The sequence below is a fragment of the Amphiprion ocellaris genome, chromosome 18, assembly GCF_022539595.1.
Source record: "Amphiprion ocellaris isolate individual 3 ecotype Okinawa chromosome 18, ASM2253959v1, whole genome shotgun sequence".
Classification (NCBI taxonomy): domain Eukaryota; kingdom Metazoa; phylum Chordata; class Actinopteri; family Pomacentridae; genus Amphiprion; species Amphiprion ocellaris.
The window spans coordinates 19,862,564-19,876,092 of record NC_072783.1 but is presented as its reverse complement, the minus strand read 5'-3'; the positions used below and the strand labels follow the sequence as shown (position 1 = coordinate 19,876,092).

The 13,529-nt window shown below is 40.2% G+C and overlaps 2 protein-coding genes and 3 non-coding genes across 6 annotated transcripts; 3 read left to right on the top strand and 2 right to left on the bottom strand.

Moving 5' to 3' along the window:
- Positions 1 to 1,693: 1,693 nt before the first annotated feature.
- LOC111579270 (tubulin alpha-1C chain-like) lies at positions 1,694 to 4,318 on the top strand. The gene is made up of 4 exons (XM_023286492.3): positions 1,694 to 1,855; positions 2,715 to 2,937; positions 3,028 to 3,176; positions 3,274 to 4,318. Exons 1-4 carry the CDS (start codon positions 1,853 to 1,855, stop codon positions 4,249 to 4,251), a joined length of 1,353 nt encoding a protein of 450 aa, XP_023142260.1. The 5' UTR covers positions 1,694 to 1,852; the 3' UTR covers positions 4,252 to 4,318.
- A 2,382-nt stretch (positions 4,319 to 6,700) lies between these two features.
- On the top strand, positions 6,701 to 6,772 carry trnaq-cug (transfer RNA glutamine (anticodon CUG)). The gene has a single exon. It is a non-coding gene; the product is annotated as a tRNA-Gln (tRNA).
- A 169-nt stretch (positions 6,773 to 6,941) lies between these two features.
- On the top strand, positions 6,942 to 10,296 carry mrpl58 (mitochondrial ribosomal protein L58). Of its 2 annotated transcripts, XM_023286493.3 has the most exons (6): positions 6,942 to 7,144; positions 7,504 to 7,528; positions 8,885 to 8,944; positions 9,626 to 9,708; positions 9,837 to 10,006; positions 10,091 to 10,296. In XM_023286493.3, the coding sequence occupies exons 1-6, from the start codon at positions 6,980 to 6,982 to the stop codon at positions 10,173 to 10,175; spliced, it is 588 nt and encodes a 195-aa protein (XP_023142261.1). In that variant the 5' UTR covers positions 6,942 to 6,979; the 3' UTR covers positions 10,176 to 10,296. The 2 variants fall into 2 exon arrangements, with proteins under 2 accessions (XP_023142261.1, XP_054860831.1); XM_055004856.1 differs by lacking the exon at positions 8,885 to 8,944.
- A 350-nt stretch (positions 10,297 to 10,646) lies between these two features.
- On the bottom strand, positions 10,647 to 10,718 carry trnam-cau (transfer RNA methionine (anticodon CAU)). Its single transcript has one exon. It is a non-coding gene; the product is annotated as a tRNA-Met (tRNA).
- Positions 10,719 to 10,993: 275 nt separating this feature from the next.
- On the bottom strand, positions 10,994 to 11,066 carry trnar-ucg (transfer RNA arginine (anticodon UCG)). The gene has a single exon. It is a non-coding gene; the product is annotated as a tRNA-Arg (tRNA).
- Positions 11,067 to 13,529: the final 2,463 nt, after the last annotated feature.

Genomic DNA, 13,529 nt, shown 5'->3' with positions numbered 1-13,529 from the left:
CCATCACTCCTCTGCAGCATCTATCAGTGCACTATTGAGACCGTTCTCACCAGTAGCATCATGGTATGGTTAGGAAACTACACACAAGTGGACCATAAGCACCTGCAGACAGTGACCACATCATGGGTATAACCCTCCTATCTCTGTGGGATATCAATCAGCAAAGGGTGCTGTGAAGGGCCAACAGCATGATTGGGGACCCACTTACACACCTACAGCAGCACTTCTTCACACACTTGTCCTCTGGCAGATACTGCAGGAGTCTGAACTGCAGAACTTTAAAGTTCAAGGACAGTTTCTAGCCCTAGACCAAAAGACTGATAAAGACTTTCAAAGAACTGCTCCCCCTTTCCACATCAGTGAAGTCTTTGCCCTACTGTATATGTACATACTGATCTTTTGCACCATTATATTTCAAATATTTTTCAATATAACTTTCTATACATACTCTTTATGCACTGTCCCTTGTATTTTGAATATTTGTCTACCTCAGTATGTATGAGTAGAAGTGATGCCTTTGAATGAAAATTCTCTGGTTAGAGACACAGCAAACTAGTAGCAACTTCCTTGAACTAATAACTTGATTATTGCTACATATGATAATAACAGCTCTTAAATCCTTATTTTTTTATGACTCAGCCCTTGTCCACACGTAGCCGGGTATCTCACAAAACGAAGATATTTTTCTATGATTCGGCCTATCATCCACACGAAAACGCAGATGTACGTCATCAAAAACGATTCTTTTTAAAAACTCTGACCAAAGTGAAGAGTTGCGAATTCTCCCATTTATGCGTCTGCATGTGGACATCAGTAACCGGGGTTTTGTGTTTCGAAACGTCACCGCCTGCGACAAAATATGTGCTTACGTCACATATGCGACCTGTGTTTACATTCGGTAACAGTATGGCTGCTCTCACAAAGTTTTGGGTGCTGTTTCTTGTGCAGGCGCTTTCTACTTGCTTGTTTTTACAAGCCCAGATACTGCTCCACATTCAACAACACAGGCGAAGGACGACGTTAAGGACGGTTATTCTCCACCACCTTGCTAGGATTTGGGGGAACTACTGCCACCTAAAGGTCCGGCATGCTTATGAAAGTGCTGAAAAACGCACTTATGCGGTTAGGTGTGGATGAAGTTTTTTTCTAAAAACGAGGTGGTGTGTACGTAAGTTTTTTTCTAGACGGAGGGGGCAGGATATTCGGTTTTACAAAACCCTGCTACGTGTGGACAAGGCCTCAGTCCTCAGCATGGAGAATACCAGTGTTGTACAAGTTTCTGCAGGGATGTTGTATTTTCTTCAGACATTTTTTTTCCATCTGGCCTATGCAGGAACGGTTGCGTTACCCCATCTTTCTCACAAAGGTGTTCTCTTACATTCCAGTCAGTTTTCACTTGGTTCCTCTGCCATCTACCACCTTTATTCCCACTACTTACTTTTTTGCTTAAAAGTCAACCGGTTTTAATTCACACACGAGAAACAGCTAGTCTAAAGTGTCTCTATTTAGTAAATTCACACAGACAATAAAAAAAAATAGAATAAATGATGCGTAATCCTTCTCAAAAGGACAAAGACTTCCTCATTGCAACAGACTGCTGTCAATAGGATTACCTCATTTTCTGTCAACGAAGAAGAAAGCGGTTTGATTTTAACCAATAGGAATTGGCCTTATGTGACGTTCAACCAACCAGCAGCAGGTACCCGGCGGGTCGGCTCGTATAAATAACCTCGCCCAACTGTAACGCTTTAGTTCCTCTTACACCGGACTCTTAAACGTTCGATTGTGGGGGCTAAACGCTAAATATTCTTCTTTGTCATCCCAACTCTCAGACTCGTCAACTTCAGCAAACATGGTGAGTACGAGGAGTTTTTCGTGTCTTCTTGTGTTGTGATTTTTAGCTAAATTCCAAATAGAGTGTTTCATCACGTGGCAGCCGGTTAATTGAAATGAAGACGCGGCAGATTAACAGCCGACATTTTAGCTTCAGAGTTGGCGTTTCAGATCGTTCATCAGTCTGAAACGCCAGCTTAGGCTTCCGTTTCGACTTCTGTGTCGGTGTAACACGACAGGGTTCAAGTCAAATTCAAGTTGAGTCGTGGCTGTCCTGTCAAAGGTCAGTGTGCCGTCAGCCTGAAGCATTCCTCTGCTGCAGCGCCTCTTTGAAGCGGCCTGCTCTTTGTGTGCTTAAAGCCTCAGACATTTCAAACAAAACCTGTTCACTCAGAGCTTTTTATGTTTAAACTTTCAGGTTGTGTAGTCCCTTTACTTTTGTATGAAAACCTTTGTTCAGCTGCAGCTGTGTTCGGTTTATTCATCTTCCTGACTTTGATGTGAAAATGGTTGTTCTCAAAGAAACTCGTTTCTTTTCTTCTAAAGCACAGTATGACCCAGAACAATCAGCCAGTATTTTTCTGTTTAACAGTCCTGAAGCAGACATGCCTGTACATTATGTGTCAGGTGATGTTAGTCATCATGCTCTGGCATCTACCTCTTAACAAAAGAAACTTTTTTCCTCCTTGCTTTAAGTCAAGAGCAGCCCTCAACATGTGATGAGCAGCCTTCAGAAAGTAACTGGTTTAAAAGTGGCTTGAGGTCTCTCAGAGTCTCTCAGCCAAATAAGCCAATTTTTCTGAAGTATAATTGTTACAGAAATTCTGATGAAATGAATTTTCACAGCTAAAGAACTTCTTATTGTTTTTTTCTTTCCACAGCGTGAGTGTATCTCTGTCCACGTGGGTCAGGCTGGTGTCCAGATCGGCAATGCCTGCTGGGAGCTGTACTGCCTGGAGCATGGAATCCAGCCAGACGGTCAGATGCCCAGTGACAAGACGATTGGAGGAGGAGACGATTCCTTCAACACCTTCTTTAGTGAGACTGGAGCTGGAAAACATGTTCCCAGAGCTGTGTTTGTGGACCTGGAGCCTTCGGTCATCGGTTAGTGCAGTCCTCTTCAGCTGAAAATTATTTTAGACAAAAGTTAAATGTGTAAACCAAAGCTAAGGCTAATGTGTTTAATCTCATTAGATGAGGTGCGCAGTGGGACCTACCGGCAGCTGTTCCACCCTGAGCAGCTTATCACTGGCAAGGAGGATGCTGCCAACAACTATGCCCGTGGACACTACACCATCGGCAAAGAGATCATTGATCTGGTTCTAGACAGGATCCGCAAACTGGTGAGTAATTCAGAGCGGTTATTTTATCTTCATAATAGTGCATTAAATGCCATAAATGTATCTCATATTTGTTTACTGTCTCCCTGTCTGTCCTCAGGCTGACCAGTGCACTGGTCTTCAGGGCTTCCTGGTGTTCCACAGCTTCGGTGGAGGCACCGGTTCTGGTTTCACCTCCCTGCTGATGGAGCGTCTCTCTGTCGACTACGGCAAGAAATCCAAGCTGGAGTTCTCCATCTACCCAGCTCCCCAGGTGTCCACTGCTGTAGTGGAGCCCTACAACTCCATCCTGACCACCCACACCACCCTGGAGCACTCTGACTGTGCCTTCATGGTGGATAATGAGGCCATTTACGATATCTGCCGTAGGAACCTTGATATAGAGCGTCCCACTTACACCAACCTGAACAGGCTGATCAGTCAGATTGTGTCCTCCATCACTGCGTCTCTTCGTTTTGATGGAGCCCTCAATGTTGATCTGACAGAGTTCCAGACCAACTTGGTGCCGTATCCCCGTATCCACTTCCCTCTGGCCACATATGCTCCCGTCATCTCAGCTGAGAAGGCTTACCATGAGCAGTTAACTGTGGCCGAGATCACAAACGCCTGCTTTGAGCCGGCCAATCAGATGGTGAAGTGTGACCCTCGCCACGGCAAGTACATGGCCTGCTGCCTGCTGTTCCGTGGTGATGTGGTGCCCAAAGATGTCAATGCTGCCATAGCCACCATCAAAACCAAGCGCTCCATCCAGTTTGTGGACTGGTGTCCCACTGGTTTCAAGGTTGGCATCAACTACCAGCCTCCAACTGTAGTTCCTGGTGGAGACCTGGCCAAGGTCCAGAGGGCTGTGTGCATGCTGAGCAACACCACTGCTATTGCAGAGGCCTGGGCTCGGCTCGACCACAAATTTGATCTGATGTACGCCAAGCGTGCCTTTGTCCACTGGTATGTAGGTGAGGGTATGGAGGAGGGAGAGTTCTCAGAGGCCAGGGAGGACATGGCAGCTCTGGAAAAAGATTACGAGGAGGTGGGAGCTGATAGCATGCAAGATGACGACGATGAGGGAGAGGAATATTAAACAGACATGCATTCCTTTTAGTTGATCTGATCAATAATGTTAAAATAAAGTTTGTTCACTGGCTGCACTATTGTTTGCTGTCGTTAATTACATATGACGGATGTACTGTTAAGAGTCAGTATATTAGTGTAGATTATTTAGTTTCCTTTATCTGCTAATATGATACCATTTTGGTCAGCATTAAACTGTTTCCATTAGGTTCATTTACTGTAAAATTTTAAACATAACCTCTGTAAAGTAGTGTATTAATTTAAAGTTCACGTGAAAGGTCTGAAGTATTTTGATAATGAAGCAATGCTTATTTTAGTCACTTGGGGGCAGTGATGATCAACAAATAGACTAAACGTGATGAAGCAAATGACATTCTCACAGCTTATGTTCACGAAAGTTCAGTTTGCATATTTAAAAAAAAAAAAAATACGGTGTAGATGGCGTTTTGAATATTATGATTATTACTGCAGTGATAGAAAAATGTCAACCAGGAAAAAACTATTTAAAATGCTTTACAAATGAAGCTACAACTGAGAGCTGAACAAACACTTCCAGTCAAACGTCCAGAATATAGGTAGAAATAAAAGAATTTATAACTGCTGCTAAAGTTTTTTTTTTTTTTGTTTGTTTGTTTGTTTTTTGTTTTGTTTTTTTTAAGTGCTATAGGATGCCACACCAAAAAACATTAGATTCTTCAACTGCACTATTCATTTTACAGACATTTTTTTAGATAATTATGCCCAAAGTTATTTGTGCCCATGCCAAACTTTAGAGTGAATTTTTAGTTGACCAACAGGTTTCTTCTTGCTCTAAAGACAAATTAGTAACAAAAGCTGGTAAGACATTTTATGCCAGAGATGTTTATAATGTAAAGCTCTTTTTTTTAAATACTTCTCTAAAACTATTTTCCAATTTATTAATATCTCTTGAAACTGTTGCCTCCTTTGTGAAAAGCCTGTACACCAAAATGTCCCAATAATTTCTATGTTTCAATACACTATAAACTGAGAAGAGCTGATGCAGTAGATCTCTGCTCACTTAACTAGTCTTTTGCAGGTCATGACTAAAGCCAAAGAGCTTACTGAGCTGCTGTTCAGGTTAATCACCAGGAGAGAGTTGGGTCATTTCACAGTTGGAGGAGATTTTATGTCCCACCCATCAAATTTCAAATAATCCAAGTACAAAATACTAAAGCATGCAGCTGTAAATGCGAATAAGTCTGGAATTCCCTCTAAAATGCCATTTTTCTCTTGTCCCACCCCACTGATGACCAAATTGAATCTCAAATAAAACAGTTAAAATGAAATTTGAATCTCCTCTTTTTGGTATATTTTTTTCATTGATGTCTCTTGTAATTGTGGGAACTTTTTTTTTAATCAACATAATATTTTAAATATTATTATGCATGCAACGTGCATCCCACAACAACCCTGTTAGCATAACCTTTTTAGCTGATAGAAGAAGAAAACAGTGAATCACATGATACACTGGAATTAACATCACACAGTTTTCTAAAAGAATGGGTAGAGAAAAGCTATGTCCTCTTTTCTATTTTTCATATTTAACCAATCAATCAAAATTTATTTCTATAGCCCTTTACAACAGCCCAAAGGGTGACCAAAGTGAAAGACAAGAGAAAAACTGAAAACAATACAGTAACTTAAAACAGGACAAATGATCACACTCGCACTCACTCCTATGGGCAAATTTAGAATAATCAACATTGTCAGCCTTGACTGGATGCCTCATTCTACTTCATGCAACCCTGTTATGCTTATTATCAGTAGAAGAAGAATTCTTTTTACTTTTTTCCATCAGTAATTTTGTCCTCTTGGTCATCAGTAACAGCCAAATATCTAACTTCTACTCCTGAGAAAAAGCTACCATTAGCATGGATTAGCAACCATGTTACTGTGATTAGAGTTGGGTTTGCAAAAAACTAATAAAACATGTAATTAAAAAAAATACAATTGATGTGTAAGCTGAGCTAATCAAGCCTTTGACAGTTTATTACTTATTATTGATGAATATGTAGCAGAAATTGTAAAGGAGAAGGTTTATTTTATTTATTAAGTCTACAAAGCCAAATCCTAGCGTGTTCAAGTGCCAGTGGCCACAGTGCTAAGCATCATCAATCATCAAAAAAAAAGCAGTTTCAAGCTTTAAACGATTTCAAAGGTCATGACAGGAAGCCAAGAGTGGCCCCTGTGTTGGCAAGAATGTTAGTGTGAGAGGCCAAGAAGCATCTAAGGATCAACTGTGACCATCCTGGTTAAGTTAAGCAGATCTGATGAGACGCTGACCAAGGTTAACTACAAGAGAACAGCATAGTCTACAAAGCAAACGTGTTCACGATACTGCTTATTTAAAGGAATCTAAGATAGCAGAATATATCAAAGTTGAACACCTTGCCATATTGTTTCATTCATGTATGCAGTTTCTGAAAACCGGGACATGTGGTTCCATGGTGTAATGGTTAGCACTCTGGACTCTGAATCCAGCGATCCGAGTTCAAATCTCGGTGGAACCTAAATTTTATTTTCTTTTGATTTTAGGTACAACACATAACGCACTGCTGTAAATCCGTTGTGTATCGAGGGTTTGCAAAAGGGCTGGTTCAGAGTCACCCATAGACAGTATATATGGTATATAAAGAGTCACCGCACAAAAACGACAAGCGCTCTACGGCAGTTGCTACATTACGTTACTTCACTTGTCATAACGACGTCACTCCAACATGGCGGCGACCATGGTACTGCGATCTTATTTACTTTGTCGCAGTACCGGGTTAAAGGCGATTCTACAGCATGCAACATTAAAGACTTTTGCATTAAGACACAGTAACAGTACCTCTTTACAGTTGAGAGTCAGCTACGGGACCCGAGGGACAAACGGCGCAGAGGTAAGTGGAATAAACGAACGAATGCAACCATGCTTTCTTCAATCAAACTGCCATAAATACTGCTCTAATTATTATGTATGTTAAGATACACTCACACAAAATCAGTGATACACGGTCCTGAGTCAGGAGAGCAGAGGACAATAACACCAGGGGTAAAAGGACAGCAAAGACCCCAAGATGTGAAACCTTTTCTCTAAAGTACTCAGTCCACTGTTGTGATGTGGTCAGTCTAGTGGATGGAGTTTGCTCCGACATTATGTTTAATTCAGAAAGCTCTTTCTCTGTTATAGTCTGATTTGTCTTGGACAGTACATATAATCTATGGCCTTGACGCACATGGTTTATTCTGACTTTTTCAGGACACCCAGGTGCGCATTCCAGTAGGTAAATCACACACACACACATACACACACACACACATATACACTGCCTGTCCAAAAAAAGTTGCCACCTGGATTTAACTAAGCAAATAGGTAAGAGCCTTTCAAGAGCCTTCCATTGGATAATTACTGCAGTGATGGATATGTTTCAGTAGGCAACAGTTTATTTAACACTAGCTGATGCAGTGAGGAGCTTCTTATTTCATCAACAACCATGTTGGAAGACATATCCTGTGGTCATGGAAAGGATGTTAATCTGTTTCAGAAGGGTCAAATTATTGGCCTGCATCAAGCAAACAACTAAGGAGATTTCTGAAACTACTAAAATCAGGTAAAGAACTGTCCAACGCATCATTAAAACCTAAAGGGTAGTGGTGAACCATCATCTTCGAAGAACAAATGTGGTCAGAACAAACTCTTAGATGATTGTAGGAAATCAACGGTAGAACTCATGGCTATGTTTAATAGTGAAAGTAAGAGCATTTTCACAGGCACAATGTGAAGGGAACTCAAGGGATTGGGACTAAACAGCTGTGTAGGTCTAAGAAAACCACTGATCGGTGAGACTAATCAGAAAAAAAATGGCTTAAATTTGCTACGGAGCATAAAGATTGGACTGTGGAGCAATGGAAGAAGGTCATGTGGTCTGATGAGTCCAGATTTACCCTGTTCCAAAGTGATGGGAGCATCAGGGTAAGAAGAGAGGTGGATGAAGTGATGCACTCATCATCTCTAGTGCCTACAAGCCTGTGGGGGTTAGAGTTATGATCTAAGGTTCATAACCCTCTAAAAATTCCAGCTCTTTCCATCAATGGAATTTTTCTTCCCTGATGGCATGGGCATGTTCCAAGATGACAATGCTAGGATTCATGGGGCTCACATTTTGAATGAGTGGCTCAAGGAGCATGAGACATCATTTTCAAACATGGATTGGCCTCCACAGAGTCCAGACCTCAGCCTTGTTGAAAATCTTTGGGATGTTCTGGAGAAGACTTTGTCTGACTCTCCCATCATAAATATAAGATCTTAGCAGAAAATGAATGCAACTCTGGACAGAAATAAAAGCTGTGACATTGCAGAAGCTGATTGAAATGATGCCACGGTGAATGTCATTCTCAGAGCTAAAGGCGGTCCAATGAAATATTAGTGTGCAACTTTTTTTTTTGGACAAGCAGTATATATATATATATATATATATATATACTGTATAAGCAGTATATATATATATACTGTATAAGCAGTATATATATATATATATATATATATATATATATATATATATATATGTAAGATGAACTACAATGCATAGTCTGTCACTTTTAAACTTCATTACCGTACAACTCTTTGTCTTGGGTGGCAGAACGTCTGACGGTGTCTTACAGCAGGAGCAGTGGTGCTGGTGGTCAGCATGTCAACAAAGGTTATTATAGTTTCATTTTATATGAATTAATCGTCTTTGGCTAGATTTTTGGCAAGGTGGCAAGAACTTTTTGATTTTACATCCCATCCCATTCTTCACCTTATGAATAGTCAGTGTGTTGGCCCACTCCAGTTATAACACACTAACACTTTCATTTTAAAAGGAAGATCTCTGACAGTAACTTGCTGCTGCTGTTCTGCCAGGCCGTGATGGCAGTTAAATACATTGGTATTGTTTTGACTTCAGCTTTTGCTCTTCTATGACTCTGTGGTGCTTTGGATGTGTCCAGCTGTTTCTGTTTGAAACTGCGTTCTATTTTTCTTTTCGGATTTCAAGATTACATCAGCTTCAATACACCACTCAGCAAGCAAAATAATCACTGCACCCACACTACTGCTATGTGCTGTCAGTTACTGTTAGAAACACATAGGAATTAATAATGAGCAGTGAATGCATCAGTGTCACATCATCTGTTCCTTCTGTAGCATATGTAGAATGCTTTGTTAAACAGGCAGTGTACTATAACTGGACTGGGCCAACACAACAACTGTTAATACAGAGCTAAAGGAATATAAAGCATATTGTGAGAAAATGGAAGAGTTATTGCACGGCTGTGCTGAAGTTGTCCTCAAAAAAATAAATAGCATCCTTTATTGAATCTTTGCTATTCTCAATCCACAGTTAGCACCAAGGCAGAAGTCCGATTCCATGTGCAAACAGCGGACTGGATCCCACAAGATGTTCGTCAAAAGATCTTTGAAAAGGTTTGTTCTGAAATACTGTGACATCAGGAAGGTCATGAAGCTCAAGTGGCGTTCATACATCACAGTTACTAGAAAATATTGTATGTTTTTCTGTGCTTATTTTTCCCCTTTCATTCTGAAATGCAAAGAATAAAAACCGCATCAATAAAGCCGGGGAGCTGTTGGTGACCTCAGAGCTGAGCAGGAGTCAGCAGAGAAACCTCTCTGATTGTATAACGAAGATCTCTGCCATCATTGCTGAGGCCAGTGAGAAGCCTCATGAGCCAACAGCTGAAGATATAGCTCTGAGGGCAGCAAGGTATTACATCTACTGGTAAAACACAATGTGTCTCAATCAGCCAGGATTATTAATGTGTGTTGTGTGTAACTTTGTCTTGTGCAGGTTAGAGAAGAGGAACAAAGAGCGACTTAAACAGAAAAAGATCCATTCAGCTACCAAGCACAGCAGACGAGTGGATTTTGACTGACTGTTATTAGGCTTCTACCTCCCATTGTGTGTGTTGTCAACAATACTATGTAATTTGTATGTCCATTATTTTGTCTTTAATTTTCATCAAAATAAAAGTAAGAATTTCTTTTTATACAAAACATCACTCATTCACTCATTTTATTTTACTTTGGAAAACATATTTTCAGTCATACACGAAACAAATGCAGCCACTATTAAAATAAAATAGCTATTAAAGAAAATGCATGGTTATATCATTTAACAGTGCCATAAAGCAAATGTGTAGGAATTGTGTAGGCCAATAAAATCAACTAAGTAAATAATAAATAAAAAATAGAATAACAAATGTAAGAACAGTGTTAAAAGTGAAGAGAAATAACAGCTGCAATCAATAAGATTAGCAGTTATTACCAGCAATTACTGTCAGAGGGCATGGAAAATTACAACAGCGCTGAACTGCACCAGATATGTCAAAGAAATCCAAAACGGTTAGCAGAGGATGGTTTCGATCCATCGACCTCTGGGTTATGGGCCCAGCACGCTTCCGCTGCGCCACTCTGCTTATACGGCTAGCGTATTTACCATGATGCTATTCAGTAGGCGCGTGGGTACTAACGTACGAGCGATACGCCGGCTAATTGGCTTTGACCACATACCGATGCCTGAATGTCACATATCTATATATTATTGATAAAATGCATGGAGATACGACTAGCGTTATGTCAATCCAAGTTACCTTAGATGCTAAGTGAATTACCCGACAACTCTTGATTCTTCTTGCTGAAGCTCATAAAACACTAGGCGGTTTCTTGTAGTAAGAAGCACGGCTGCAAAATGCGACCACGAAGGGACTCGAACCCTCAATCTTCTGATCCGAAGTCAGACGCCTTATCCATTAGGCCACGCGGTCGGATTGACGAAGCAGGGGTATCCTTCCGTAGAAATACTAGCAATGTAGTCTAAAGATACATTGTTCTAAACTAGTGTTTCTCAAATAGTGGGGCGCGCCCCCCTGGGGGGGCGCAGAAGCATGTCGCGGGGGGCGCGGGCGACTGGGAGGAAAAGGTCCTTCAACACGGAACTAATTAGCTGAACTATTGTTTTAACGTCGGCCTGTTTTTCGCGACGTACAACAATACTGAAATTTTGCTGGCCCATAGACTGTATATGCCATAGATATAAATAATAATAATAATAATGATCTTCTGTATATACCTATGGTACATGCACTGACCGTTCAGACTCCGAAGTACAGACTCCTGAGAACGGGAGAACGCATCGTTAGTGTGCAGTCGGAACACCAGCGTACTTGATCACGTCACACTCGGCTCATCTCCTCCGATTGTTTTTACCAGCAATGTCAAACATACGGCCTGTGGGCCCACCAGACGGTCCATTTCGGCCCGCGGGCCGACTTTACAAATGATAAAAATTACAACATTAACTGTAAATTGTAACTCTGTAAAACTGTAAATTTAAAATAATTTCTAGAACTTGACAAGTTGTTCTGATCATGAAATGAAATACTAGATTGTTCAGTTCCAGATAGCTGTGACTGAATGTTTTGTATTTTTGTAGATAAACTGTTATCTGGCAGTTACAATGCATGTGTAAATGGTGAACTGAGGCATAATAGGCTACTGTTGAAATTGAACTTGTTTTCCTTAAGAAATTTCAGGTTCATAATATTTTGTAAAAAGATAGTTCATTAAATGTGAACATTTTCAGAATGTACTTTTTTTGAACTAAAACAAAGGGGAAAGTTAGAGTTGTGGTTATTTATAGGTTATTATGCTGTGATTTTACTGGTGGGGCCCACTGGAGATCAGATTGGGGTTTATGTGGTCCCTGGACTAAAATGAGTTTGACACCTCTGATCTTTACTGTGAAAAACAACAAAATGGAATCAGATAAAATAGCACAGCCCTGCATATTCGTGTTTTCACAGATTTTTTTATTTTTATGTTTATATATATATATATATATATATATATATATATATATATATATATATATATATATATATATATATATATATATATATATATATATATACGCACAGTTATTGGGGGGGCACGAAAGTTTTTTGTCCTCCGAAGGGGGGCCCGACAGAAAAAATTTGAGAACCACTGTTCTAATCCAAGGTTCACCAACCTTTTTGAACCTGAGAGCAACTTCAAGGGTACTGAGTAGTACGAAGGGCACCTTGTTTGATACAAACTTCCTCAATAGCAAACTTGCGCCATCACCTTTAAACAATAATAATAATGAAAATAATATGTAAAAAGACTGTCTGATCACATTTACCCGGTATGTTAATTATTCCTTACAATAATTATTAACAACAATTTCCACAACAATGACGGTAGGAAACACACACACACACACACACACACACACACACACACACACACACACACACACACACACACACACACACACACACACGGAAATCTGTTCCAATATTTAAAAGTCAGAGGCATCCCAGCTCTGAAACTTTGGTAAACATCTTTCTTGGCAGTTTTGTATGAATCAGCATATTTGCAGCATTTTGTTCAAAATCACACCAGTTACATTTCTGTGCAAATTATCACTTCTAACATTTTTAGGAAATCATTAACTGTCATCAAATCATGCTTCATTTGTGCAAACCACTACCTTCGTAACATTTTTGAACAATTCATGAACTCTGTCCCATGTTTGTGCAAATTATCAGTTATGTAAGAAAAAAAATCAACTCTTTCACATTTTGAAATGAATCCTATCACATTAGTACTAATCACCAGCATTTTTCACCAGCATTGCAACATTTTTAACAGATCATAACAACAAATCATTACATGTTTTCAACTAATTATTTTTCACATTTTTGTGTAATGGCACGGTGTTTTGAATGACAACATGTTACCTCTTTCTTTGTCTGTAAATGTGTGTTAGAGGGAAGCCTGGGATTGCAGAGCTTATCATGTCTTACCTTGGCCTTGCAGCTCACAGTTCAGATGGTTCAGTTTCCCAGTGATGTCCGTTAAAAATGCAAGGGCAAGAATCCACTCAGTGTCCTCAAGCAGTGAGGTGTCTTCCCCTTTGGATTGCATGAACTCTTTGATTTCGGTCAACAGTGACAAAAAACGCTGCAAAACTGGTCCCCTGCTGATCCATGGGGTTTCTGTGTGTAGTAACAGGTCACCATGATCAGCTGACAGCTCCTCCAGCAGTACCTTCAATGTCCTGGTTGTTTGGCTTTGGAGCCATTTATGATCTTCACGACACGAGTCATCACATGATCAAATCCGGCCACTTTTGTACATACATATGTCCTGCTGGTGAATGCTGCAGTGGTAATGTAGGAATGTTGGGAAGTCTGGATCACCTC